Source organism: Theropithecus gelada, chromosome 14, assembly GCF_003255815.1.
Source record: "Theropithecus gelada isolate Dixy chromosome 14, Tgel_1.0, whole genome shotgun sequence".
NCBI classification, from domain to species: domain Eukaryota; kingdom Metazoa; phylum Chordata; class Mammalia; order Primates; family Cercopithecidae; genus Theropithecus; species Theropithecus gelada.
In genome coordinates this window covers 109636440-109664230 of record NC_037682.1, presented here as the reverse complement: position 1 = coordinate 109664230, position 27791 = coordinate 109636440, and the positions used below count along the sequence as shown (strand labels likewise).

General features: G+C 52.7%; 1 protein-coding gene across 2 annotated transcripts; it reads left to right on the top strand.

The window, feature by feature from the left end:
- The first annotated feature begins 515 nt into the window (after positions 1-515).
- Positions 516-24302, top strand: SCN4B (sodium voltage-gated channel beta subunit 4). Of its 2 annotated transcripts, XM_025356641.1 has the most exons (5): positions 516-890; positions 8286-8458; positions 9447-9675; positions 17898-18027; positions 20532-24302. In XM_025356641.1, exons 1-5 carry the CDS (start codon positions 830-832, stop codon positions 20623-20625), a joined length of 687 nt encoding a protein of 228 aa, XP_025212426.1. In that variant the 5' UTR covers positions 516-829; the 3' UTR covers positions 20626-24302. The 2 variants fall into 2 exon arrangements, with proteins under 2 accessions (XP_025212426.1, XP_025212427.1); XM_025356642.1 differs by lacking the exons at positions 8286-8458; positions 9447-9675 and having other exon boundaries at positions 579-890.
- The last annotated feature ends 3489 nt before the right edge of the window (positions 24303-27791 follow it).

Sequence of the window (27791 nt, the reverse complement as noted above, 5' to 3'; positions counted from 1 at the left end):
TCCTAAAACAACCGCCGGAGTTGCCGAGCGATGGGGCTGAAGGTGGCGGGAGCGGGTCCCGAAGCTGCACGCGCGCCAAATCGCACGGCCACCGAGGAGGCGCAGGCTGCAGTAGGCAAGCCCGCACACGCCCACCCGTTGTTGCAGTGTCCGCTGCGGACTTTAGAGCGGTCTCTTGGCGGTCCTGGGAAAGGAAGCCACTAACCTTCCCGTGTTCCCCCAAGCAGAACAAAACAGCCTTCCAACAACCGAAAAGCTCCACCTCTACTCCCCTCTGAACTATGTTCCTAATTGGCAGCTCAGCGCATGGGATGATGCGGGTGGCTGCAGGCCGGCCCTGCAGTGCCAGCCGCAGCAGCCCAGCCCCACCGGAGAGGGAGTTGGGGGTATGGCCTGGTCCCGGGGCTCCGGGACCGCGAGGCGGGGCGCGCCGGGCAGGGTGCGCAGCGGGCGGGGGCTCCCTGGGCTCCGCGGCGGCCACCGCCCCTCCTGCGGCTGGAGCGCTTCCAGAGCAAAGGCGCAGCCTCGCTCGCCGCTGCGCTCGCTCTGTCTTCCTCCTGCTCCTGCTCCGGCTCCTCCTCCTCCTTCCCTCCCGCCGCGGCTCCAGCAGCCGGCTCCCAGCAGCGGGCGAGCGCGCCTCCCCCTCCGCTCCCTTCCTCCCCCTCCTCTCGCTCTCTGCCCGCTAACTTTCCCGAGCCCCGACCCGCGGCGCAGAGCTCCGGGGTAGCTTCGTGGCAGAACGCCGACTTCGGGCGGAGAGCGCGGCTGTGCCCAGTATCCCATCCCCGCGCCCCCCGCGCCCCCCGCGCCCTCCGGAGAGAACAGGACTATGCCCGGGGCTGGGGACCGAGGCAAAGCCCCGGCGAGATGGCTGGGCACTGGGCTTTTGGGTAAGGCAGCCCCAGCTTGGTCTCTTCTCTTGCCTCCCCCCACCCCCAGAGAAGGGGACACTCGAGAAGGAAGATGCCTTGGATAGGGTGGGCTTTGGAGTGCGGCACGGAATGCGGACCGTGGCCGCCGTCTTCCTGCCTGGTTCATAGGCTGTGCTCCCTGGGGACCGTGCGCGTCCCTCTCTGCCCCAGCAGCCCGCCAGTCTCAGGATGAGTTTTTTTGCTGTCTCTGGCACCTTTGGCTCCAGGTTTTTGGAGCTGGATCTTGGGGCTGCAGCGCGGGTCTCCCGAGTTCAGAGGTTCAGGATGCTGGAGGAGGGGGTCCATGCCTTGGGTGCAGGGGGTACCAGGTGGGTTGCTCGTGTGACTGTTGGGATGATGGTTTGCATCCCTGCCCAGAGCCGTTTGCTTGTTTCCCAGGCACCAGGCATGCACCAATTGGGGGTGGGGGAGTCCCCTTCTTCCTGGGCCCTTTTCCTGCTTTGCTCCTCTGCCCTCTACCTCCCTCAGGAGCCACTGCCTTCTCCACACCAGCACCCCAAAGCTGGAAGGGGCTGGAGGGGCTTGCGGGATCATTCAAGACCCTTTAGGAAGGGCCTTGTCTGTCTTCCTACAAGGAGATTCCGTAGGGAAGACCTGTTTGACCTGCTCCCGGCTCTTCATTTTTGGAGTGAATATGGAGACAGAGGAGACTTGTCCAGAGGACACGGAGGAAGAAGCATTATTAATATCTATTAATATGCACATGAGAGTTTTGAGTGTCAAACTCCAAGAGATTAGGGAATGATATTAGTCCAGAATGTAATCTCCTCATAAATCATAGCCAGACTTTAATGTAAGCCGACTCCATCTCCGGCAACGGCATCTCTTCCTGTTTATATTGGTCAGATTTGGCTTTCGGCAGCTCCCTGCATTGGGAAAGACACACGATGTAGGTATTTGTGCTCAAAACAGGGAGATAGAAGCCTATAAGGGAAGTGGCTACTATTTCTGCGAATGTAAACTGTGTGCAGATCTATCAGGTTGGTGCCTGGTGGTGAAGAGGGGAGAGAGTATTTCTTGTACTTCGGATGTTTATTTACCTCCGTACGGCGAGGTGGAAGACACCCGTGTTTTCTCCTGTACCTTTGGCACAGATGTCATGCTGGTTTCACAGTGACCTTAATGAAGTGGGCGTCAGTGAGGCCTGAGGCTCCTTTTCACAGGGTGGGCACAACGTCATTCCATGCTTCTTCCCCCCATCGAATCTCAGATCAGCCCAGGTCCCCATGGTGGCAATGGCAGGGGTAAAGGGTCACTGAGGAATTCAAAGTCAGACAGTCATTAAACGACCCCACTTCACACCTCTGGCTTATGTTCCTGGGTGGGGGATGCCAGTCCCTGGTTTGTTAGAATACTCATAGAACCAGGCCTCTGTGGACAACCGAGAGGGCTCTGAAAATGATGTATCTGTGTGTGTGCGCGCACGCGCATGTGTGTAAGGGGGATTGTGGGCATAGTCTCGGTACATTTCTCCAGGTGGAAGCCCCACCTTCTCCAAGGACTGTTCAGGTGTATAGACCAGGTAGGGGCTAAGGCCTGTTGATGGAGGTTTAGATGAATTTCTGAGCTACGCTTTGGGAGCCCAGGAGACAGCAGAGTGACTTGTAGGTGGGAGACCTGCTGGCCCCAGGACTGGCCTCATCTGCTCTGTCCCCTGCTCCTCTGGTCTGCAGAGGGGCTCCAACCAAGGTCCCTTTGGCCCTTGACCAGGCAACACTGACTGAGCCCTCACAGGGGCATTGGTCTGAGCTTGGGACATAGATGACATCCTTGCTGTCAGTCCAGTAGGGGAGACACACAGATGACTGGACAGCCAACTGGAAGTGTTCCCTGGGAGCATCAGAGCTGGCAGGGACTTTGGGAAGCAGAGCACAGAATTCTCCTAGGGATGAGGAAGTCATGGTCCAGAGAGGGATGGTGACTTGTCTAGGGGCGCATGGCCAATTGATGGCCAAGTGGGACAGAATCTGAGTTTCTTGGGCTCTGTCACACCACGCTGCTTCCCAGTTAACTCAAGTCTGGTGAGGGGGAAGGTAAATAGGGATTGTTCTTAGGGCTGAAGAATAAGTGAGGCTCTGGGGCATGGGCGTGGAAGGATAAAGACTTGGGGGGCCTAGAGCTGCTATTTTCATAGCTTTGGAGACTGGGTACAGAGCAGTGAACTTCCAGGAGTCCTCTTCCCCTCTTCCCATATCAAACCCAGTCTCACAGACTGAGACCAAAGTGATTTCTGATAACCTAACAAAATGCCCTTTTCTTAAACTGAGAAGCAGTTTCCAAGGCTGTATTATTGCAATTGAGGTTTATGTGCTTTCCTATCTCTTCCTAAGCATGTAACTGGTAATCTCTCTGTCCTGCCCACTCCTTCCTTGTTCCCCCATTTACTTAATTGCTGTGATCTATGTTTAATTATCACTTGTGAGAGTGCTCTGTTGCACAACCCTATTTCCCCTGGTGTGTACTTATTAACGGCTTGTTTAATGAGAATGCAATTAAGGAGAGGGTGCACAGTCCCACTCAGAGGGAGAAAAAGGAAAGAAGAAGCAAGGAGACTGTGGAGAAGAAGAGAGGAAAGGGGAGAAGTGGAGGGAGTTTGAATCTGGAATCCTGGGTTTGAACCTGGAAAACACGCTTAATTCTCCTTCTGAACCTGCTGGAGGTGCAAGCCTGTGGGGGCACCTGGGAGAGAAGGCTGGAGTCCCAAAGCTCTTTTGACTGGCTCCCTTCTGGTGGGATCAGCATGAGAGGGAGACTGGGCACAGCAGACCATCTTGCCCTACTGCCAGTCCTCAAGGAGGTATAGGAATCTTTGCATAAGCCAGGGGTGGGTCATGCCAGCACAACCTGCTCTCTGGCCTGTAAGAGGAGGGACAGGCATGCTGCTGGGACTTGTTTGCAAAGCTGGTTTCATTGAGCATCCCCTGCTGTCTCAGGGGCATGCTTTCATCCCAGCAAAGCTCCTGGGGGTGGGCAGGAAGCAGGCAGGTTGCCTAGGGAGAGGGAACTGAAATCTTTCCTTTGTCTCTGGGCCCAGGGGCCTTGCCTGGCCCAGCCCTGCCTCCCAAAGCCCCCAGGGCCTGCACCCCAGGAGGGGTCCTGTCCTGCTGGCCTCAGCCCACTTTCTGCACTCAGCTCTAGCTCTGAGCCTTTCTAACTCTCCCTGGGCCAGAGTGTATCAGCCTCCCTATCAAAGTCAGCCGTGTGTCCACTCGCCGTGCCAGCAAGCCCTCAGAGCTACACTTAGAGTGGCTACCAGCCTGCCCCTCTTTCCTGGGGTGGTTGTGAGTGATCCCTGGATGTGGGAAAAGGTGGTGGAATGTTTCCTGCCTCCACATTTGCCTTGGGATAAATGGTAGCTGCCATAAGATTCCTGCTGGTGTGAATATTTAATAATGTGATTTGCATGTGCTGAATACTTTTCCACTTTAACAAAAGTGTTCCTGAGTCAGTCCTCAGACAAAACCCCAGATAGGATGGCAGGGGGCCGAGGACTTCAGAGAAGGCAAAGAAAATAGCTGCTCTGAGAGTGGCTAAGTGGATAGGGCCTTTTAGGGAGGAAAAGCAAGGTTTTGGGGTTCAGGATGGAATTCCACGGGATCATGACTGGGAAGAGTTCTTCCTCAAGTCCACAGTGCCAGAAAGAGGCTCCCCACTCTCAAACACACACATGTGCACTTTAACATTCTAGAATTAAGTTCAGAAAAGAGCAAAGCAAGGCTTTCTTTACTCCAGGGAAACGGCCACATGGAAATAAGCCAAGAAGTGGTACAGGGTGAAAATACAGATCAATGTGGGAATGGCCTGGAGACATTCTTGGCTGACACTGGTTATTCAGGGAAGCTAGGGGTGCCCTGGCTACCTGTGATGAGGGATACCCTTGTCCCCTGCTCCCCTTTCAAATACCATCCTCCTCTATCTGCAGGGTGCCCACTCATGGAAGCCCCTCTTGTGTTTTATAATCTCCTGTTTTGGCTTCACACCAACCTTGAGAAGTAGGAAAGAGGCATCCCTGCCCTGGCTTGGGGATATGCACACCGGATGTGGCACCTCTGACTTTCTCAAGGTCAGCTGGCAGAGTGGGGCCTGCCTTGCGCATGCTCACCAGTCCTCTCCAGGGTTGGTCATCCTGAAGCAGCCCTCGGGGGGCCTTTGTGGACCAACACCTGCCCCTGGTTCCTCCCTCTCCCCCAGAGCAACCTCGTAGGAGACACTGAGTTCAGTGGGAGGCAGGCCCCTCAGCTTTCTCGTGCATGACCCTCCCAGACATAACTGGCTGGACTGCATGACTCCCAGCTGGGAGGGCTGTGCACTGAAGAAGCCAGGCTTGCTCCCCCTCTCTGATGCTTTCACTTGGACAGGGCTCTGGACTCTGTGAAACCATTTCTGTCGGTTTTCATTTTCCCCTTCCAGCTACTGAGGAAGTAGCAATGCTTCACTTGCAGAGTCCTGAGTGTATTCGAGTTAAGTCATCCACATAGACGCACACAAATCAGGCAGAAATGTGTACTGTGTCATGAGCCAGACCTTAAAGAAATAGTGTACTCCTCTCTTCTGGACCCGTCTTTTGCTCATTTTTGCTTCTATTTAAAGCAACCAACAAGATTTCCCTTTTCGCATGCATCTTTTGTGCTCTTGAATATCTCTTTCTGGCTGGGGTTGAGGTGGGGAGATTTGGGCACTGATTTGAGTTGCCCCATCTCCTCCGGGACCCTGATTCCTGGACCGGTATGCTGATGAGGAGCAGCCACACTCCTTGGTGCCCTGAGGGAGGCCATTAGCTATCAGGAAGCTGCGTTGTCTGACAGCTTCCCTGTCCACTGCTCTGCATTCACTTCCTGTTTGTGGGGGCTACGGAGGGTGGGAAGCAGAGTCGGTGTCTCCCACCAGAAGGTTCTAGTGCTGGCTGCAGACTGGAGAGTGGGATCTTGTGTCTGGCTTCTGTCCTTAGACCTCTGGGGGAGATGGGGCGGAGGAGGGCAGAGATAAACAGAAAGGCAGAAGTTCTATGGAATGCTAAGCCCTGATCAGTGTTTTCTTGGAGAGCACGGTTGGTCACAGAGTGGTGAAAGGGGGGCTAATATCTGAATGCTGCTTATGCCACTCACTGGGTGTGTGGCCATGAGCAAGGTAATCTCTTTAAGCCTGTTTCCTCATTTGTTTATTGAGAAGGAAAATGTAACTTATAGGATTATGATGAAGGTTAATAATAGTAACCTAAAGGATTATGATGAGACAGTGTATATAAAATACCTCTCCTATCCTATAGTAACTGCTCAGTCTCAAATTCACCATTTACTGTGTGGCCCTGGGCAAGTCAACTTAACCTGTCTGAGCCTCAATTTCATCATATATAAAATGGGAACATTATACATGCCTTTGAGCATTCTAATAAAAGTTGGAGTTAGTATCCACAAATCCTCTGGCACAGTGGTTCTCGGAGTGTGGTCCCTGCTCACAGCATCTCCTAGGAACTTTTTAGAAATGTAAAAGCTCAGGTTCCACTCCATACCTTCTGGATCAGAACTCCAGGGGCTGCGTGGAGCCAGCTGTAGCTGTTCTGTAGGGGATTCTGATGACTCTCAAGTTTGAAAACCATAGCTCTAGAACAAATTCTGGCTGGCCATGAATCCTAGAAGCTGACCAAAAATGAAGGCTAATTGAAATAACTTCCCAGCACTAATCAGAGCCCTGGTGGGCAGATCCGGATCTCGCAGGCAAGTTACCTAACCTCTCCAGGCTCAGTTGTCTCACCTACAATGTGGACCTATAATAGTAGGTGACTCATAGGACAGGTGAGGATGAAATGTGCCTGGCACATAGTAGATGCTCAGTTAATATCAGTTATTACTACTGTCACCGGCAGTGGCTGGATCACGATGGGATTACTGGACCACGGGGAGTGATTTTAGGGCTGGGGGCTATGAGCACTCCACTTTGTCATCAGAAGTTAAGGGCACAGGAAGAAGCTGAGCCGGCAGGGCTGCCAGCTCTCCTTGGAAATCCTTTTCTGTCATTTGAAAAGCATTGCTAAGACGCATTATCATCTGGTGGGGGCAAAACAAGAGGTTTATGATGCAGAACAGGGAATTAAGTTAGACAACACAGGGCCTTCCTGAGAGTGGGGGTGGAAGGTGCCAGTTTCCCCTAGGGACGAGGAGAGGCAGGCATCCACTTCCGGACACCCGCCCCCACCGACCTTGAGGCGAGTGGGGTTTCCTTGAGGCATCTGCAGGACATGGGGTGGGGAGGGGGCGGGGAACCAGGCCCCCTTACAAGGACACGGAGCTGCAGTTTGGAGGCCGTGAGCGGAGAGGGCTTGTCCCAGCGGAGAGGGGTCGCATCGGAGTGCTGGGGAGGAGGTACGAAGCGTGAAAAAGAAGCCTAGGGGCGCTCGGGGACGCACCGGGACGAGGGGGCGGAGTGTGGCAGGGAGGCCGGGCTGCCGGGCTCAGGACGGGACCGCGTGTCCAGCGCCCTCCCCGTCCCGCCCCCGCGCGCGTGCACTTGGGCTGGCCGGGAATCCCTCCCCAGGGTGGCTTCTGCCTGTGACTTTCCCACCCTGGCTGCGCCCGCGCGCCCCCGCGGCTGCCCAGCTCCAAGACCCGCGTTGGTCCCCACCCGCGCCGTGTTCCTCCCCGCCCGGCCGTCTTCCTGCGGTTCCCAGGCTCCCGTTTGGCGGCCAGAGTGCGTCGAACTCGGCTGACCCAGCGAGGTCCAGCCCGAACGTGTCCTTCTGCCTCTCAGCCCCTGGGGGCCAGGGAGGAGCCTCCAGTACGGGGGAACGAGAGGCTGCTGGACGGCAGCCCGGGACTGCGGCGGCCGCGTTTCTCTTCCTCACCTTACGGGACCCGGCTCTTCCCCCGCCTCGACCGCCCCGCCCGCCCCGCCCGCCCCACCCGCCAGTCCTGAAAACCTGGCGGGAGGTGCGCACTGTCCTAGGGGAATTCCCCTGCAAACAGAAGGGAGCCCGCCCTGCGCGTCCTGGGGTGGGTGCGACAGGAGCGCTTCCAGGCACTGCGTCCCCAGGTGAGGGGTGGAGCGGGCGCGGTTCGCGGCAGCGGCCAGGCCTTCGTTTCCTTGGGTTGGGGTGACCCCTGGTGGTCATCCAGAGCGCCACAAGGGCTACTCCCTGATCCAGAATTCAGTCCTTTCCAGGGGAGAAATGGAGAATGATGGAGGGCAGCCCAGACGGTGTTAATTGGAGTAGAGAGCCATCCTCCCGAAGTTGGGACGGAGGGTGACAGAGACCTCCCTGCTGGCCAAGTCACTCCGCCCTGTCCGAGCATCCCCTTCCAGAGCTCCAGGCTGAGGTTTTGGTGGGGTTTTATTAAGGAGGCGGTGCTCCTTACACAGGCCTCTTCCTGCTCCCCGTAACCCTGTCGCTGGAGGTGTCTGTGGGAAAGGCCACCAACATCTACGCTGTCAACGGCACGGAGATCCTGCTGCCCTGCACCTTCTCCAGCTGCTTTGGCTTCGAGGACCTCCACTTCCGGTGGACCTACAACAGCAGTGATGCATTCAAGATTGTAAGTATTTGGAGGAAGGACAGTACAGCCCAGCCTCCCTTACCCATGCCTTCCCTCCCAGGCTCTGGTCACTTCCGGACTGAGACCCACTGCGATGGTCCCCAGAACCTTTTGCCACCCTTTCTCCCAGTATTCTTTTCAGAGCCTGCCAGGAAGAATGTAACTGAGAGAGATGCATAGATCGTGTTGCCAGCATTCGGGGACTGTTGGAATTCTTGGCTAGAGTCCTCTGTCTGGTCTTAAGAAATACCCGGAGCTTGGACTGCTTGTCTAAAAATCAATAGTTTAGTCTAACAAACAGGAGAGAGAAAGGCCTTGGAAAGCTTGGAGAGAGGGAATGAGAAGAGTCTAAATGAGGCTGGACTGGCAGGGAAAGGAGAAAGGAAGGGAGAGAGGAGGGAGAGCTGCAGGATCATTGGTGGGGCTGCGATGGGAGTGGGAGTGAACCAATCAACAGGTATTTATTGAGTACTCACTCTACAATCTAGTGGGGGATCCAACCTGAGACTTTCACAGGGAAGCCACAAGAGACCAACTCTGGTTATAATTAAATGCTGACCTCAGAGGGTGCTGACGGGCAGAGCTGTGGGATTGATCCAGGTCTTGATAGAGGGCCAGAATTCAGATGCGCATGGTGTCAGCAGAGGCTGGGTGGGAGGTGACAGAGGGAAATGAGTTCAGTGCTTGCAGGAGTCATTACATAAAAGGCTTTTATGAAGAGAGCGGTAAGAGCTGTGCTGCATTCCAGGGAGACCTTAATAAAAGGAAATGGGTTTAGCCTGAAACAAGCAAAATTCAGGTTAAACAGGCAGAGCTATTGACGCTGGAAGAGGAAACTGTGGGGGCAAGGAGCAGGGTGTGACTGCAGGCTCTTCCTGGTCCTGGACAGGGAAGGTACTTAAGGAGTGGGCTGGTGTGATGTCATGACCCTTGAGGACCCTGATTCTTTCTTGGCCACCTTCTCTCTCCAACGCCTTTCCTCCACCAGCTCATAGAGGGGACTGTGAAGAATGAGAAGTCTGACCCCAAGGTGACGTTGAAAGACGATGACCGCATCACTCTGGTAGGCTCTACTAAGGAGAAGATGAACAACATTTCCATTGTGCTGAGGGACCTGGAGTTCAGCGACACGGGCAAATACACCTGCCATGTGAAGAACCCCAAGGAGAATAATCTCCAGCACCACGCCACCATCTTCCTCCAAGTCGTTGATAGACGTATGCAGTAGGGGCTGGTACAGGGCAGTGGAGTGGGAAGGACTTGGGGGGCACCCAACTCAGCATTACAGTGAAATGGCAAAATGGACTGTGTTGGTGTTTTCTTTTGCTTTACACTTTCCAGAGTTGCTGGAGTTACATCTAAAAGCTAGAAAAGCTCAGCTTGAACACTTAATTCTGCTACCAAATAGCTTATGAAATACTCTTAGCCTCTCTAAGCCTCGTTTTCCTCATCTGTAAAATGGGAATATGACTGCATTTTCCTGGAGTTGTGGTTAGAGAAGCTACATGTGAGTGTTTTGTGGCTAGTAAGGTTTTCTCCATATATACTGATTATTAATACCATTGGGTATTCCATTAGCAAAAATTGATTGAATGTCATGCATTGGACTAAAAAGTGCTGTGAGTGATACATCACATTCTTCCTTGAGGAATTCACAGTACAACGATAGAGTCGGGATTTTTGAAGAAAGTGAGAGAGGAGCCATGAGGGCGTCTTTGGGAAGACAGGGAGGGAGCAGTGAGTGCAAAGGCCTTGAGGCAGATGTGTGAAGAATCACAGCAGGCTAGTGCTGGAGTAGGGCAAAGAGTGAGAGATCAGTCAGGTGAAGCCAGAATGTGTAACCACCTTACTGGAAGGGTGAGTGAGGTGGGAGCCACTGGGAGCAGAGGAGTTAAGGCCTGAACAGGTTCACTCAGGCCCCTATGCCAAGAATAGATGATAGAGGGAGGAGATCAGTTAGGAAGCTATTGCAGACATCCACGGAAGAGGTGGCTTGGGCCAGGGCCAGGGGGATTGTGAGCCATCAGATTCTGGAATTTTATAAAGTTAGAGCCATCAGGATTCTCAGGTAGATTGGATAAAGGGTTTGAATAAAAGGCATTGAAGAAGACTCCAAGGATTGTGGTTATAGCGATTGGGAGGATTAAGTTGTTCTCAGTAAACAGAAAAATAATCAAACATATTGACTGGGAGCATCATCTATGCATGAATATTCAGAAGCAAACTCTGTTGATTGGCCTTGTTATGTATTCAGCATTTCAAGGTGACTCCAAGATCGAACTGTTTTACACAGAAAGAACCACCCTGGAGGAAGCCTAGATTACACTCATTTATTAAATCATTTGGTTATCCAGTCACTCATTTATTTGGAGGAATTCAGCATGTTCCTCTCTATTTACAAGATCCGGTTCGGTCCGGTTCAGTCTGGTCTGATCTGGTGTGGTCCGGTCTGATTCGGTTCGGACTGGTCTGATCTGGTCTGGTCCGGTCTGATCCGGTTCGGTCCCGTCTGATCCGGTTCAGTCCGGTCTGATCCGGTTTGGTCCGGTTCGGTCCAGTCTGGTCTGGTCTGGTCCGATTTGGTCCGGTTTGGTCTGGTCCGATCTGGTCTGATCCGGTTTGATCTGGTCCGGTCCGGTCTGGTTCGGTCCGGTCTGATCGGGTTTCATCCGGTCTGATCCGGTTTGGTTCGGTCTGATCCGGTTCGGTCCGGTCTGATCTGGTCTGATCCGGATCCATCCGGTTTGATCCGATCTGATCCGGTCTGATCGGTCTGGTCCAGTTTGATCCGGTCTGGTCCAATTTCGTCTTTTCTGGTCCGGTTTGGTCTAGTCTTATCTGGTCTCGTCCGGTCTGGTGCGGTCTAGTCGAATATGGTCTAGTCTGATATGGTCTAGTCTGGTCCGATTTCGTCTTTTCTGGTCCGGTTTGGTCTAGTCTTATCTGGCGTCGTCTGGTCTGGTCCGGTCCGGTCTCGTCTGATATGGTCTAGTCTACTCTGGTCCGGTTTGGTCAAGTCTGATGTGGCCCAGTTTAGTCTGGTCTGGTCTGGTCTGGTTTGATCCGGTCTGATCCGGTTCGATCCGGTTTCATCCGGTTTGATCCTGTTTCATACCGGTCTGATCTGGTTTGATCCGGTTCGATCCGGTTCAAACCGGTCTGATCTGGTTTGATCCGGTTCCATCCGGTTTGAGCCGGTTTCATCCAGTTCCATCCGGTCTGATCCGGTTTGATCCGGTCCGATCCAGTCTGACCTGGTTTGATCCGGTTCCATCCGGTCCGATCCGGTTCTATCCAGTCTGATCTGGTTCCATCCGGTCTGATCCTGTCCGATCCAGTTCCATCCGGTTTCATCCGGTTCCATCACGTTCCATCTGGGTTGATCCGGTCCCATCTGGTCTGATCCGGTTTTGATCCGGTCTGATCCGGTCTGATCCGGTTCCATCCGGTTTGATCTGGTTCCATCCGGTTCCATCCGGTCTGAACCGGTTTGATCCGGTTCCATCCGGTTTGATCCGGTCTGATCCGGTCTGATCTGCTTCCATCCGGTTCCATCCGGTTTCATCCGGTTTGATCCCGTCTGATCCGGTTTGATCCAGTTCCATCCGGTTTGATCCGGTCTGATCCCGTTTGAGCCGGTTTAATCCGGTTTGAGCCGGTTTGAACCGGTTTCATTCGGTTCCATCCGGTCTGATACGGTTTGAACTGGATTGAACTGGTTCCATCCGGTTTGATCCGGTTCCATCCGGTTTCATCTCGTTTGATCTGGTTCCATCCGGTTTGATACGGTTCCATCCGGTTTGATCCAGTTCGATCCGGTTTGAACCGGTCCCATCCGGTTTGATCCGGTCCCATCCGGTTTGATCCGGTTTGAACCAGTTCCATCCGATTTGATCCGATTCCATCCGGATTGATCCGGTCTGATCCGGTCTGAACTGGTTTGAGCCAGTTCGATCCGGTTTGATCCGGTCCCATCCGGTTTGATCCGGTGCTATCCGGTTTGACCCGGTTTGAACAGGTCTGATCCGGTTTGAACCGGTTTACCAGTTCGATCCGGCTTGATCCGGTCCCATCCGGTTTGAACTGGTTTGTACCGGTTCCATCCGGATTGATCTGGTCCCATCCGGTTCCATCCGGTTTGATCTGGTTCGATCCGGCTTGATCCGGTTTGATCCGGTCCCATCTGGTTTGATCCGGTTCCATCCGGTTCCATCCGGTTTGATCCGGTCCCATCTGGTTTGTACCTGTTCCATCCGGTTTGATCCGGTATGATCCGGTCCCATCCGGTCCCATCCGGTGTGATCCGGTTCCATCCGGTTTGATCTGGTCCCATCTGGTTTGATCCGGTTCCATCCGGTTTGATCCGGTCCCATCTGGTTTGTACCTGTTCCATCCGGTTTGATCCGGTTTGATCCGGTCCCATCCGGTGTGATCCGGTTCCATCCAGTTTGATCTGGTCCCATCCGGTTTGTGCTGGTTCCATCCGGTTCGAACCGGTTTGATCCGGTTCCATCCGATTTGAACGGGTCTGATCCGGCTCGAAGCAGTTGGAACCCTTTCGATCCGGCTTCATCTGGTTTGAACCAGTTTGATCCGGTCCCATCCGGTTTGATCCGGTTCCATCCGGTTTGATCCGGTCTGATCCGGTCTGAACTGGTTTGAGCCAGTTCGATCCGGTTTGATCCGGTTCCATCCGGTTTGCGCCGGTTCCATCCGGTTTGCACCGGTTCCATCCGGTTTGATCCGGTCCCATCCGGTGTGATCCGGTTCCATCCAGTTTGATCTGGTCCCATCCGGTTTGTGCTGGTTCCATCCGGTTCGAACCGGTTTGATCCGGTTCCATCCGATTTGAACGGGTCTGATCCGGCTCGAAGCAGTTGGAACCCTTTCGATCCGGCTTCATCTGGTTTGAACCAGTTTGATCCGGTCCCATCCGGTTTGATCCGGTTCCATCCGGTTTGATCCGGTCTGATCCGGTCTGAACTGGTTTGAGCCAGTTCGATCCGGTTTGATCCGGTTCCATCCGGTTTGCGCCGGTTCCATCCGGTTTGCACCGGTTCCATCCGGTTTGATCCGGTCCCATCCGGTTCGATCCGGTCTGAACCGGTCTGATCCGGCTTGAACCGGTTTGAGTCAGTTCGATTCGGTTTGAACCGGTTCGATCCGGTCCCATCCGGTTTGATCCGGTCTGAACTTGTTTGAGCCAGTTCGATCTGCTTTGATCCGGTCCCATCGGGTTTGATCCGATTTGAACTGGTCCGAACCGGTTCGTACCAGTTCCATCCGGTTTGATCCGATCCCATCTGGTTTGATCTGGTTTGATCTGGTTTGATCCGGCACCATCCGGTTTGGTCCGGTTTGAACCAGTTCCATCCGGTTTGATCCGGTTCCATCCGGTTTTTACCGGTTTGATCCGGTTTGATCCGGTACCATCTGGTTTGGTTCCATCCGGTTTGATCCGGTACCATCCGGTTTGATCCGGTTTGAACCAGTTCCATCCGGTTTGATCCGGTTCCATCCGGTTTGATCCGGTTTGATCCGGTACCATCCGGTTTGGTTCCATCCGGTTTGATCCGGTACCATCCGGTTTGATCCGGTTTGATCCGGTTCCATCCGGTTCCATCCGGTTTGATCCGGTACCATCCGGTTTGGTTCCATCCGGTTTGATCCGGTACCATCCGGTTTGATCCGCTACCATCCGGTTTGATCCGGTTTGAACCGGTTCCGTCCGGTTTGATCCGGTTCCATCCGGTTTATAACCGGTTCCATCCGGTTTGAACCAGTTTGATCTGGTTTGATCCGGTTTGAACCAGTTCCATCCGGTTTGAACCAGTTCCATCCGGTTTGAACCAGTTCCATCTGGTTTGAATCCGGTTCCATCTGATTTGATCCAGTTTGATCCGGTTTCATCCGGTTTGATCCGGTTCCATCCGGTTTGATCCGGTTTGATCCGGTTCCGTCCGGTTCGATCCAGTTCCATCCGGTTTGATCCGGTTTGAACCAGTTCCATCGGGTTTGATCTGGTTTGATCCGGTTTGAACCGGTTCCATCCGGTTTGATCCGGTTTGAACCAGTTCCATCTGGTTTGATCTGGTTTGATCCGGTTTGAACTGGTTCCATCTGGTTTGAATCCGGTTCCATCTGATTTGATCCGGTTTGATCCGGTTCCATCCGGTTTGATCCGGTTCCATCCGGTTTGATCCGGTTCCATCCGGTTTGATCCGGTTTGAACCAGTTCCATCCGGTTTGATCTGGTTTGATCCGGTTTGAACCAGTTCCATCCGGTTTGAACCAGTTCCATCTGGTTTGAATCCGGTTCCATCTGATTTGATCCGGTTTGATCCGGTTTGATCCAGTTCCATCCGGTTTGATCCGGTTGTATCCGGTTTGATCCGGTTGCATCCGCTTTGATCCGGTTTGAACCGGTTCCATCCGGTTTGAACCAGTTCCATCCGGATTGAACCAGTTTGAACCGGTTTGATTCAGTTTAAACCCAGTTCCATCCGGTTTGATCCGGTTCCATCCGGTTTGAGGTTTGATCCGGTTCCATCCGGTTTGAACCAGTTCCATCCGGTTTGATCCGGTTTGATCCGGTTCCATCCGGTTTGATCCGGTTCCATCTGGTTTGATCCGGTTTGATCCGGTTCCATCTGGTTTGAACCGGTTTGATCCGGTTTGAACCAGCTCCATCCTGTTTGAACCGGTTCCATCTGGTTTGAACCGGTTTTATCCGCTTTGAACCGGTTCCATTCGGTTTGATCCGGTTTGATCCGGCTGCATCCGTTTTGATCCGGTTTGAATCCGGTTTGAACCGGTTCCATCCGGTTTGAACCAGTTCCATCCGGATTGAACCGGTTTGAACCGGTTTGATCGAGTTTGAACCGGTTTGATACGGTTTGAACCGGTTCGATGCGGTTTGAACCAGTTCCATCCGGTTTGTTCCATCCGGTTTGAACCAGTTCCATCCGGTTTGATCCGGTTTGATCCGGTTGCATCCGGTGTGAACCAGTTCCATCCGGATTGAACCGGTTTGAACCGGTTTGATCCGGTTTGTACCGGTTCGATCCGGTTTGAACCAGTTCCATCCGGTTTGAACCGGTTCCATCCGGTTTGAACCGGTTTTATCCAGTTTGAACCGGTTTGATCCGGTTTGATCCGGTGTGAACCAGTTCCATCTGGATTGAACCGGTTTGAACCGGTTTGATCCGGTTTGTACCGGTTCGATCCGGTTTGAACCAGTTCCATCCGGTTTGAACCGGTTCCATCCGGTTTGAACCGGTTTGATCCAGTTTGAACCGGTTTGATCCGGTTTCATCCGGTTCCATCTGGTTTGAACAGGTTTGATTCGGTTTGAACCAGTTCCATCCGGTTGCGTCCGGTTTGATCTCGTTTGATCCGGTTGCATCCGGTTTGAAGCGGTTTGATCCGGTTTGATCCGGTTGCATCCGGTTTGATCCGGTTTGATCCGGTTGCATCCGGTTTGATCCGGTTTGAACCAGTTCCATCCGGTTTGAACCGGTTTTATCCAGTTTGAACCGGTTTGATCCGGTTTCATCCGGTTCCATCTGGTTTGAACAGGTTTGATCCGGTTTGAACCAGTTCCATCCGGTTTCAACCGAGGGTTTGAACCAGTTCCATCCGGTTTTATCCGGTTTGAACCGGTTTGATCCGGTTGCATCCGGTTTGATCCGGTTTGAACCGGTTCGATCCGGTTTGACCCAGTTCCATCCGGTTTGAACCGGTTTTATCCAGTTTGAACCGGTTTGATCCGGTTTCATCCGGTTCCATCTGGTTTGAACAGGTTTGATCCGGTTTGAACCAGTTCCATCCGGTTTCAACCGGGGGTTTGAACCAGTTCCATCCGGTTTTATCCGGTTTGAACCGGTTTGATCCGGTTCCCTCCGGTTTGATCCGGTTTGGTTCCATTCGGTTTGATCCGGTTTGAACCAGTTCCATTCGGTTTGAACCAGTTACATCCGGTTTGAACCGGTTCCATCCGGTTTGATCCGGTTTGAACCAGTTCCATCCGGTTTGAACCGGTTTTATCCAGTTTGAACCGGTTTGATCCGGTTACATCCGGTTTGATCCGGTTTGAACCGATTCCATCCGGTTTGATCCGGTTCCATCCGGTTTGATCCGGTTTGAACCAGTTTGACCGGTTTGATCCGGTTCCATCCGGTTTGATCCGGTTTGAACCGGTTCCATCCGGTTTAATTCGGTCCCATCCGGTTTGATCCGGTTTGTACCGGTTTCATCCGGTTTGAGCCGATTCGATCCGGTTTGAACCGGTTTGATCCGGTTCCATCTGGTTTGATCCGGTTCCATCCGATCTGAACTGGTTTGAGCCAGTTTGATCCGGTTTGATCCGGTCCCATCCGGTTTGATCAGGTTCTATCTGGTTTGATCCGGTTTGAACCGGTCGGATCCGGTTTGATCCGGTCAGTTCCGGTTTGATCCGGTTCGATCCGGTCTGATCCGGTCTGGTCCAGTCTGATCCGGTTCTATCCAGTTCGATCTGGTCTGATCTGGTCTGATCCGGTTTGATCCGGTTCTGTCCGGTTTGGTCTGGTCTGATCCGGTTGGTCTGATCCGGTTTGGTCCGGTCTGATCCGGTGTGGTCCTGTTTGGTTTGGTCTCATCCGGTTTGATCCGGTCTGCTCCGGTTTGGTCCGGTTTGGTCCGGTCTGGTCTGGTTTGGTCTGGTTTGGTCTAGTCTGGTTTGGTCTAATCTGATCTGGTCTCGTCTGGTCTGGTTTGGCTCGTTTGGTCTTGTCTGGTCTGGTCTTGTGTCGTTTGGTCTAGTCTTATCTGGTCTCGTTTGATCTGGTTTGGTCTGGTCTGGTCTCGTTTGGTGGAGAGGAGGAAGACTGGGTGGAGCAGGTTCGGGAATCAGTCAGGAGTTCAGTTTTCAGATGAAGAAAACGAGGCTAGGGGGGTTCAATGACCTGCCCAACATCGCCAGCTAGTTAGTGACAGTTAAATCCCGTACTTGAAATTCAGACTATCTGACTCCAAATGCTTCTCACCATCTAAGAGGTATCATAGGGAGGTTCTTAATTTTTTGTGGGTGAGTAAAGGAGGTCTAGAAAGAGGCAATGGAATTTTCTTCTGGTAATTTCGGGATCAAGTTACCACTCAAACTTGAGTGTTATGGGCTCCAATTCTGATTTGTTCCCGAACTTGTGTGAGCACATCTGTGGGAGGGCATGTGTGGGGTGGGGGAGAGGGCCCCTTGTGTGTGCCCTAGCCTGATGGATGCCATGCTCTGCCTCTCCAGCTTCCTGCTGCAGGCCTGGGGAGGGCTGGGGGTCTGGGAGTGGATGTGCCCCAGATGCCAGGGGATGGAGTCTACATGGCCCTTGTACTGCCACGGTGCTTGACTCCAGGTAACCCTTGCTCCCTTTGTGCCTTCCCTTTCCTCCCTACTCGGGCCACACAGTGGAAGAAGTGGACAACACAGTGACACTCATAATTCTGGCTGTCGTGGGCGGGGTCATCGGGCTCCTCATTCTCATCCTGCTGATCAAGAAATTCATCATCTTCATCCTGAAGAAGACTCGGGAGAAGAAGTGAGTTGACCTGGAGCACACTCCTGTCCTCCCAGCAGCCCACCACCCTCTCATCCACCCCCATCAGCTTTCAGCCTTCCACCTGCCTCCTCATTCCCCCCATTCCCATTCCTACCGCTCTCTGTTCTATCCCTGCCACCCCCACCCCATCTCTCAGCCCCCCTCCTCGCTTTCTTTCTTCCCCATCCTCCCAATGTGTATTTATTGAATACGTTCAATTCATTGAATACACAAACGCCAGCCACCTACTCTTCCTCATCCCACTGTCTTCCTTCCCGTCCCATTAGCCTCTCTTTCCATTTGTACCACCCAACTGAGAGCCTTACCAAAGGACTCAGGGAGCCTTTGAAAAAATCAGAGAAAATATAAGATTCCATGTACAGAGACTCTAAAATGGGAAGACCCTTCTAGGGAGATGGGAGCGAAATTCTTCTATTAGGAAATTCTGAAACTTCAGTAGGGGGTGATTTTTTAAAAGTTTGAAATGGCAGCTATGGCCTCCCAGGGAGCCCTAGGAAAAGTTCAGGTATAAAAATAGACATCTATAAGGGGAAGGGGAGGGAAGATGGGGAGGTATGGAGGGTGCAACCCTCAAGCCTAGAGTTTTTGGAACAGTATCAGACAGGCTCCAGAGCAGCATGTGGTGAACCTTGCAAAACTAGAGCAGGGAAAAGGCATTTGAAAGTTGTGTCCTGAGCAAGACAGATGCGACGAGATGGCTTCCCATTGGAACAGAGAGTGTGATGGTAACCACGAGATCCAGAGAAGGGAGAAATGCTCTACTCTGCTCCTGTTTGCTGAAACATTCTGCTCTGCTGAGAAGAGGGAATTCCTCTGGAAAGGGCAGAACTTACTCTGGAAAGAGGGGGTGGAAGTTGGAGGTAGGAAGGGGATGTACAGGTAGCAACACTGGGGCTGTGGACCAGGGGAGGACCCCAGAACTGGGTTGTTGATGAAGAGCTCCAGGGTTGTCTGCCTGCCTTGTGGCCAGAGGCTGTGAGGGTTTTGGTGATCTTGTGAGGGGCCAGAAGTGTGGAGCTTGACTAGGTTCTGTTTTTAATAACCAGTCTTACTATCGATGGATGGAGAACGTATTTGTCAATATATGGTTTACAAGCACCTAGAAAAGACAACAGTGTTCCTTCAGAGTCACAGTGAGTTGTGTTTTTTTTTTTTTTTTGGAGACGGAGTCTCGCTCTGTCCCCCAGGCTGGAGTGCAGTGGCCGGATCTCAGCTCACTGCAAGCTCCGCCACCTGGATTCACGCCATTCTCCTGCCTCAGCCTCCCGAGTAGCTGGGGCTATAGGAGCCCGTCACCTCGCCTGGCTAGTTTTTTGTATTTTTTAGTAGAGACAGGGTTTCATCGTGTTAGCCAGGATAGTCTCAATCTCCTGACCCAGTGATCCGCCCGTCTTGGCCTCCCAAAGTGCTGGGATTACAGGGTTAAGCCACTGCACCCAGCCCACAGTGAGTTTATTAAAAACAAGACATGCTAAGCTGGATGTGCGTGCCTGAAGTCCTGGGCACTGCTGTGGAGGAGGGACACACTGAAGTCGGAGCATGTCCAGCTCAGGGCAGTCAGGGTGGAACGGCTCCCGGGAGGTGTCTTCCCATCTGACCATCTCTCCTTCCTGCTGTCTTCTGCTCCATCCCACCAAACTCTGCCCAGACCTGGCTTGAAGCCAAACCCACTGCCTGCTCTGCCCCTTCCATGGACTCTGTTCTTCTCTTAATACCGCTGGTCACAAGAGCTCAGGGAGGAAGGCGTGGGGGGCCTGGGGAGAGGGACTCCGTCCTCACCATACTTCTTGCTGGCCTGGACCCCTCCCCCTGCTGTGGCACAGCCTGGGAATGGACCCCTGGGAACAGCACCTGGTGCCCTTTGCTTTCTGCCATGTTGAGACAACTAGGTGACAGCTAAGCTTTATTGAGAACTTTCTTTTTTTCTCTTTTTGAGACAGTCTCACTCTGTTGCCCAGGCTGAAGTGCAGTGGCACGATCTCAGCTCACTGCAACCTCCGCCTCCCAGGTTTAAGTGATTCTCCTGCCTCAGCCTCCCTAGTAGCTGGGACTATAGGCACGTGCTATCACGCCTGGCTAATTTTTGTATTTTTAGTAGAGATGGGGTTTTGCCATGTTGGCCAGGCTGGTCTCGAACTCCTGACCTCAAGTAATCCGCCTGCCTTGGCCTCCCAAAGTGTTGGGATTACAGGCATGAGCCACTGCTCCTGGCCAGTTGAGAACTTTCTACATGCCAGACACTGTTCTAAGTACTCATTTCTGCTTCCAGCAACCCCATGCAGAAGGTGTCTTCCCTACATCTATTTCACAAATGAGAGAACTGAGGTACAGAGAGGTTAGGTGACATGGCCTCTGGCTACCTTAGCTCTGCAGAAGGCCAGGGAGAGGCATAGGGCTGGGTGCAGGGCCCACGGCTCTCGCCACAGTTCTCCCCCTACTCTTGCTCCTCTCCTCACCACTGTCCCCTCTCTCTCTCTCTCTAGGAAGGAGTGTCTCGTGAGCTCCTCAGGGAATGACAACACGGAGAACGGCTTGCCTGGCTCCAAGGCGGAGGAGAAACCACCTTCGAAAGTGTGAGCCCTGCTTCGGGCTAAGCAGCTACAGGGAGCCCCCTTTCTGATGATGAAACTAATGCTTGAGCCCTGTCCGTAGAACCCATGTGCCTGAGACATCTGCTGCTTGGCTCAAACTGTAGTCTTTCCGGGCACAAGAAACCGGAGTCCTGCCCAGCCTGCCCATCCCCTTCCCAGTCAGGGCTCCCCAGGGACAAGGGATGGCCAGGGGAGGGGGTCTGTGGAAGATTCAGGAGAAAGAAACGAGAGGCTAGGGTGGTGTTGAGGGGCTGGTCCCCTGACACCTGGGCAGATGGGGTCTCCTTCGGTCTCCCCACCCTGCACAAACAGGGCGTTGGTTTTCCTCCAGGCTTCTTTTCACAGGGGACTGGGAGGATCCGTGAGGGCTGTCCTAAGAGCTGGGCCCTGGAGATGGGGTGTAGGAAGAGGTGGCTTCCTTTGGAGGTGGGAGTGAGCTGGAGGACTCTGGAAAAGACCTGGGGTAGGAGTTGATGGGGGCAGGCCCACAGTGAGAAGCTGCCTCGGCTTCATAGGATGCCAGATCCCCTACAGTCCCCCAAGTAGGGAACTTCCTTTCCCCTGCCCCGGGACCCTGTCTGCCTATTCCCTCCCCTGCTCAGAGTTTTTAAGCCCTCCCAATCAGGGCTGGCCGCCTTATCTTGAGAGGTTCTGGCCACCTAGCCTGCTCCTCTGCTCTTTGGGCTACTGAGGGGCTCAGGAAGGGGCCCCTCGAGCCTTCCTGGAGCACCGGAGTGCTCCCTATGCCTTTCCTAGCATTTTTACTTGGGGAATTGGGCCGCAGAGGTAGCGAGCCAGTGTCCTGGGCTTCTGGGATGCCCGCCCCATCCCTGCCAATGCTGGCAATCCCTCCCCTGGCATGGCAGGACCATCACCACTCTGGGCACTCCCGAGTTCAGCTCTCCCCTGTTGTTCCTCCTCCTACTTGAGAGGCTGCACCCTCCAACCTCCCACTGGCTCGCTCCTCCCTTGCCATCCATCACGCCCTGCCCCCAGGGTTGTTCATTTCCCAGCCCTGGGTCAAGGGCCTGCCTTCGCCTCAGGGACTTTCTTCCTTTGGGTGAGGGGGTCCTTGGATTTCCCAGATGCTTCCTGCTCAGCTGGGCCACCCCCTCCCACCTTGGGGTTGGGGAGGAGCAGGGAGTGGATGCCTGTAGTTTTCCTTTGTTTCTCCCAGAGCTGGTTTGCACACCCCTTGTGTGTGGGGCTAGACTGTGCCTTAGTCCTGAGTCCTAGCCCTTACCCCCGTCCTCTCCAGCTGGTATGTCCTGACATAACAGCAGAGTCTGGTGTGGCGCTGGTGATGGTTCGCCAGCCCTCCACTCCCCAAGGTCATAGAGGGGGCCATGAGGCTGGAATTGGCCAGTGACTGAATCTTGGAGACACTGGCCATTTCTAGCCTGCCCTAACGGGAGGCGGTGATGTTGGGAGTGGGATCTCCTGATGGAGCCCAGTGTGTGAGTCCCTGTGGGGCAGAACTGGTGAGGCCAGGGATGGTAGGGAAAAGTGATAACAGGCCTCTCTGCCCAACTGCTTCCAGTCCCTCTCTTCCTTACTGATTTTTTGATGCCTTGTCTTCTGGGCCCCTAGGAGGGATGAGAGAGTAGTAGCCCTCTTTTTCAGAGAGTTTGGGATCTGCCTCAGAGCTCTCCCTGTCAAAAAGTAGTTGCAAACCTTGAGAGGGTGGAGGAGGGGGAGACTGAGGACCAGTAGCACCTTCAGGGTACCCGTGGCTGTGGCCAGTGTCCCTTAGCCAACCTGCTGGGCTCATCAGTTCCCTGTCTGATCTGCCTATGCGCCTCCCATTCTTCTCTACCCAGAACCTGTCACGGGCTGGGGTTCAGATTTTCCTGGCTTTGGGAGCAGACAGACCAGAGCCACCAGCCATTCAGAGAACTTCTTACAGCTGCCTTCATGCAAAACTGCTTTCTTCTTCCTTCTCAATGGTGACATTTGAAGAGGCGGAGCACCTTGGAGCTCCTCTTCTCGTCTTAAGAGAAAGCCAAGGCACGTAGAGTAGGGAGAGGAAGGGCACCATCCTCTCTTTCCTCCCCTTGGTCTACTGCTGATTTCTAGATGGATCATGCAGCTTCTCTGGGCTCAGCTCTTTCCATCTACCAAATAAATGGGTGTAATAATACTTACCTACCTCACAGGACTGTTGTGAGGCTTGGCGAGTTTTGTCTAAAAACTTCTTTTTGGCTTGGAAAGGGATCTGGGAAGCCAGGTATTAATTGCAGGGATAGTTCCAAGTCTGTCCTGTCTTCATCTCTGTGTCCCATCTCTACAACCCCCCCCCCCCCCCCCCCCCACACACACACACTCTCTCTCTCTCTTTCTCTCTCTGTCTCTCTTTCTTTCCATCCCACCCCCTTGGAATTATTTAGTCTTTGCAATATTAGAAACCTTGACTCTGATGCTTAAAGCTTCTTGTCCATGGCTCTTGTTTGATGGTTTTCAATAGAGGTGATTGAGATTGTAGGGGAGCATTTTTGGTTGTCCCCATGCCTGGGGGCACTACTAAGAATGCTAAACTTAGTCCCCGCAACAAAGAATCATCCTGTCCAATATCAACATTATACCCATGGAGAAACACTGGCATGGATTTGTACTAGGATGTATGTGGGCAAAGCTGTCTTCCCCAAGTGGACCCTCAGTGCATGCAAATCTCTGATGGTGGCTTCCAGGGCTTGTGGGCTAGAGAGAGCCACTTACAAATACGATCTTGAGAGACCTGGGCGCATGCAGCTGCACTGAGAGTGATGCCAGTGAGACCAAAGACAGAGTTCCGAGCTCCTCATCAACTACAAAATATGACATCAGCATTCCAGGTTCTGGGCTTCTCCTCATGTAGGAATTGAACAGAAAGCAGCCCGAATAAACCCCTGATGCTAGAGGGGCCTGGGGAGAGCAGCCGATGGGGCTCAGCCTATATACGGCAGGCCGATCAGAGCTCCTGTGGAGCGAGAGCGTGAGAGCATGCTTGTGAGATGGCAGGAGGTGGGGTGTGCTTGTGTGGAGTGTGCGTGTGCAGGCAGTATGGGTGCATGGTGACGTGACTGTGGAGTGGGTGGGCTGTGCATGGAAGGGGTGATGCGTGATGGGGAGGTGCTGGACATTTCAGGAGCCGTCTTTCTTGGCCTGAGCTGTGCCTGTTGAGGCATCTGGAGACTGAGAAAGAATCAAAGATAGAGAAGACCAGCCATGCTCCTACATTCCATCACTCCATGACTTCATCTCACTGTTACAGACAGCTGCCATCAGAGGGCTGGCGGGAGGGAGTTCCAGGAGCGGGGACTTCTCGGGAAAATCCTATAGCTTGCTTTACTTTACTTTGTCCCAGGTTGGAGTCCCTACCCTCCCACCTCCCGCCTGATATGCAGTGCTTTTGACTATCTTATGCATGGTTTATTCCTCTGGCTTGGATGACAACAATACCCATAGTGAATTTTCCTATATAACTATAGATCAAATGATGCAGCGATGGGTCTTGGGAGGCCTCAGGTGTGTGAGTGCCTCTGGGAGGCGCGGATGTACACACACCCAGAACTCACTTGTGTTCAAGCTCAGAACGGATGTAATCAGACTGGCCTCTACAACAAGTTTTGCATTGTAGAATTGTATTTAGCTTTGCCTTGGATGAAATAAAAATTATGTTTAATAGTTTGGGATTTGGGCGCTTCGATTTTTGACTGATTGGGGGTTGGGGTCCAGTTTTATTTCTTGCCAGCTGTGCTCAGGACAAGTTCCTTTACCTTCTCTGAGCCTCAGTCTGTTTGTGTCTGAAATGTCACCTGCCTGGGTGAAATAACACATCCAAACTGCTTAAGAACCTCTGGCACATTCACAGGCGTTTGGGTCGTTTTCATTCCCATACCTTCTCTGGAGAAGTTGGCAAGGTGGACCTTTAATACTGGAATCATTGCCAGGGCCCTCCTGGTATGGATGACCTTGGTCATGACCCTGGCACCACAAATGTTACAACAGCTCCTCCTCCAGGCTCTCTCTCCTTCCCTCCTCCGGGTTAGTATTTAGGTCCAGGTAAAATCTGCTTCACACGAACGCCTACCTTCCAAAGAGAGTTTCCGGGTGCTGGGCATAAGGCCAGTGCCTGGGAAGGAACTGGGGATACATACCAATGTGTAGGTGTTTGTTTATATTCTTGGACTTTCTCATACCACAATTTCTTACCATACTGTATTCCCTTCAATGGATTCACCTCACACTGCATTTCAAAAGGTTCCAGACACTAAGTACTCAGAAGAGCTTGTTGAAAGACCCTGTCTTCTCTGTCAAGGACTCCAGGTATGCAGAATCAGTTTTGGCAGATGTCCCTGCCAGCTCTGCCTCCTCCAGCCCTCAGCTATAGAGACTGCACTATGCTCCTGCCCTGAATGGATTCACCACCTGGGTTCCCCACACAGCCACTTTCCTGTCTTCAGGTACTTCCTGTAGCCTGGGACCTCCTGCTACCTTTGCATCTGCAGTACACCGGTTGGATATTGAGGTTTCGTGCGGCAAGCCTGGGTTTAGAACACTTGGGATGCCATGCATTGAACTTGCAGTTACCCCTGTAAGGATCAGTCCCCAGGTCTGATTAGGTCTCTGTCATTGCTCTGTTTCATCCCTACTTCCTTTCCCCACCCAACAGCCATTATAACTGACAGATGGCCCAATGTCTCAAAACCACATTAGGAACTGGGACTGTCCTGGGCAAACCTGGATATAGGGTCACTCCCTGTTAAGCTCCATGCTAGCCCCACGCTAACTCAATGGGGACTAACATACACACAAATTAAGGGTCCTTAATCTGAGCTGGTGGCAGGCACGCAGATCAGATTGACTTTAGGAGGTCTGTACACCTAAAAATAAAGGTGAAAGTGAACATACGTGCTTAGGGGATCTTTCAGAAGGCCTTGGTACAAAAGCTGGGAATTATCTTCTACTCCCCCACATTGGTGTTAGGAAAGAAGCTGGTTACACTTTCCTCTCCTGCCTCCTCAAGTATGTCATCTTCTCCGTTGCTTTCAGAAGAGAGAGGGGAGCTTTGCTGACCCCAAGGGCTAGGCCTTTGCATTAAAGGAACAGAAAAGATTTCTTTTGATAGACCCTTTGGTCTTTTGGCCTTTGGGCCTAATTTCTTTGTCTTTGGCCAACTCTCCTCCCCACCTTGCATTCTGCAAGCCCCAGATTGGGTCGATTGACTCCCGGTGGAGAACAACCCTTTAGCTCCCTATGTTCAGCTTTCCAGGAGGCTGGGGGGTATCCGTGCAAATTCACACACTTAACAGAGGAGGCAACAGCACAGGTGGATCTGCTGCAAAATGGTAGACAGTTACCAAAAAGAAGTCTGGACCTTAGGAGTAAGCAGTGTCTCAGATTGTGGGGAAGGTGGCTCTTCTAGATTATGGGAAGGGGGAACCCTGGTCTCTGACATTCAGAGGCTAATTGGAGGAAGAGGAGGCCAGGAAGGGGACTGATGAGGAAGCACCCAAGGGCAAGGCAGAGTGATGTCTTTGAGGCCAATATAGAAACAGTGTTAAGAACAGGGTGACCATCGCTAAGTTAAGGACTAATCCTTGCCGCTTGGTCACTGGTGACCTCAGTGAACCCAGAAAAGTGAAATGGGTCAGCCAGATGCGGGGAGATGGCAGAAGCTTGATTCCAGTATGTGGAAGAGTCAGTAGGAGGTGGAAAATGGCCCTGGTGCATAGGTTACAATTTCAAGTAACTTAGCTGTGACAGGCATTGGCCCTGGTAGGAAGGAGGGTAGATGGTTTTCTTTTAAAGATGGAAGAAATTAAAAAAAGTTAAATGCGCATGAGGAAGAGACAGTGGAGCCAGACAGCCTGCAGTAGTTGAGAGAGAGGAAAGAAAGTGTCATTTGGGTGGACGCAAGGGGATAGGATCCAGTGGCCAGGCAGAATGATTGGCCTTAAGACAGGTCAGGTCACACCTCTGGCACCAAGACAGAGGAAAGGGTGTCAAGGCGAAATGAATGCAGGTAAATCTGCCGAGGGGGCAGGGCAAGAGGTGGAGAGACTTTGCTTTCCAGTCCTTGCTTCCTATGGTGTTATCAAGTCATTTGGAGAGCAAACTTAAGGTTGAAGCCAAAGAAAGCTGAAGACCCTCCCAATTCAGGAGCCCCAGGGCTCCCACTTCCTCAGGCAGATGGCCAGCCCTTCCGCTGCCATTCTAACTGGACCTGTGCACACTGTAGCAGCAGAGGGCACACAGCAGGAGGGGGGATGTTCTCTCATAGCTCATTGCTTCAACAAAGCCACCTGCAGTGCTAACAGGAAAGATGTAGGGTTCCCTTCCACGGCCTGCAAGCAGATATAGAAAAGAACAATCCTGGACTTAGAATCCAGGAACCTGGGTTCAAGTTCTCACTCTGTTACCTACCAGTGAAACGGCATTGGGCAAGCCACTTCATCTCTCCAACACTCAGTTCCCTAACCTGCAAAATGGGAATGATGAAACCTACTGCATAGTACTCTTGTGAGATTAAATGAATCAACAGGTGTGATATATACACACACACACACACACACACATATATATATATATAGAGAGAGAGAGAGAGAGACAGAGTCTCGCTCAGGCTGCAGTACAATGGCACAATCTCAGCTCACTGCAACCTCCACCTCCTACTCCTAGGTTCAAACAGTTCTCCTGCCTCAGCCTCCCAAGTAGCTGGGATTATAGGCGTGTGTCACCAGGCCCAGCTAATTTTTTTATATTTTTAGTAGAGATGGGGTTTTGCCACGTTGGCCAGGTTGGTCTTGAACTTCTGACCTCAGGTAATCCGCCCGCCTCGGCCTCCTAAACTGCTGGGATTACAGACGTGAGCCACCACGCCTGGTCTGAAATACTTTAAAAACTACAAAGTGCAGGCCATGTAAATGTTAAGCAGTTTGTAAGCTGAGCCAGCATTACGGGAAGAAAACCCAGGTATGGCCAGCACTGAGCTCACACCCTCCTGTTCCTGGTCAGGAGGGGCTGTCAGCTGAGTGGGTTGGGGCTGGGAGGGGAGTGGCCAGTATTAAGAAATGACTTCCTGGCAGACTTGGTTATGTCAACTGCCCAAAACCAAACTCATGATCTCACCTCAATCTGACTCCAAATCTGCTCCTCCCCACGTTTCCCCAT

Coding starts and splice junctions, on each gene's coding strand:
- SCN4B (XM_025356641.1), top strand. CDS start 830: ATGCCCGGGGCTGGGGACCGAGGCAAAGCCCCGGCGAGATGGCTGGGC. Junction 891..8,285: donor GCTGGGCACTGGGCTTTTGG/GTAAGGCAGCCC, acceptor CTCCTTACACAG/GCCTCTTCCTGCTCCCCGTA. Junction 9,676..17,897: donor CCTCCAAGTCGTTGATAGAC/GTATGCAGTAGG, acceptor CGGGCCACACAG/TGGAAGAAGTGGACAACACA.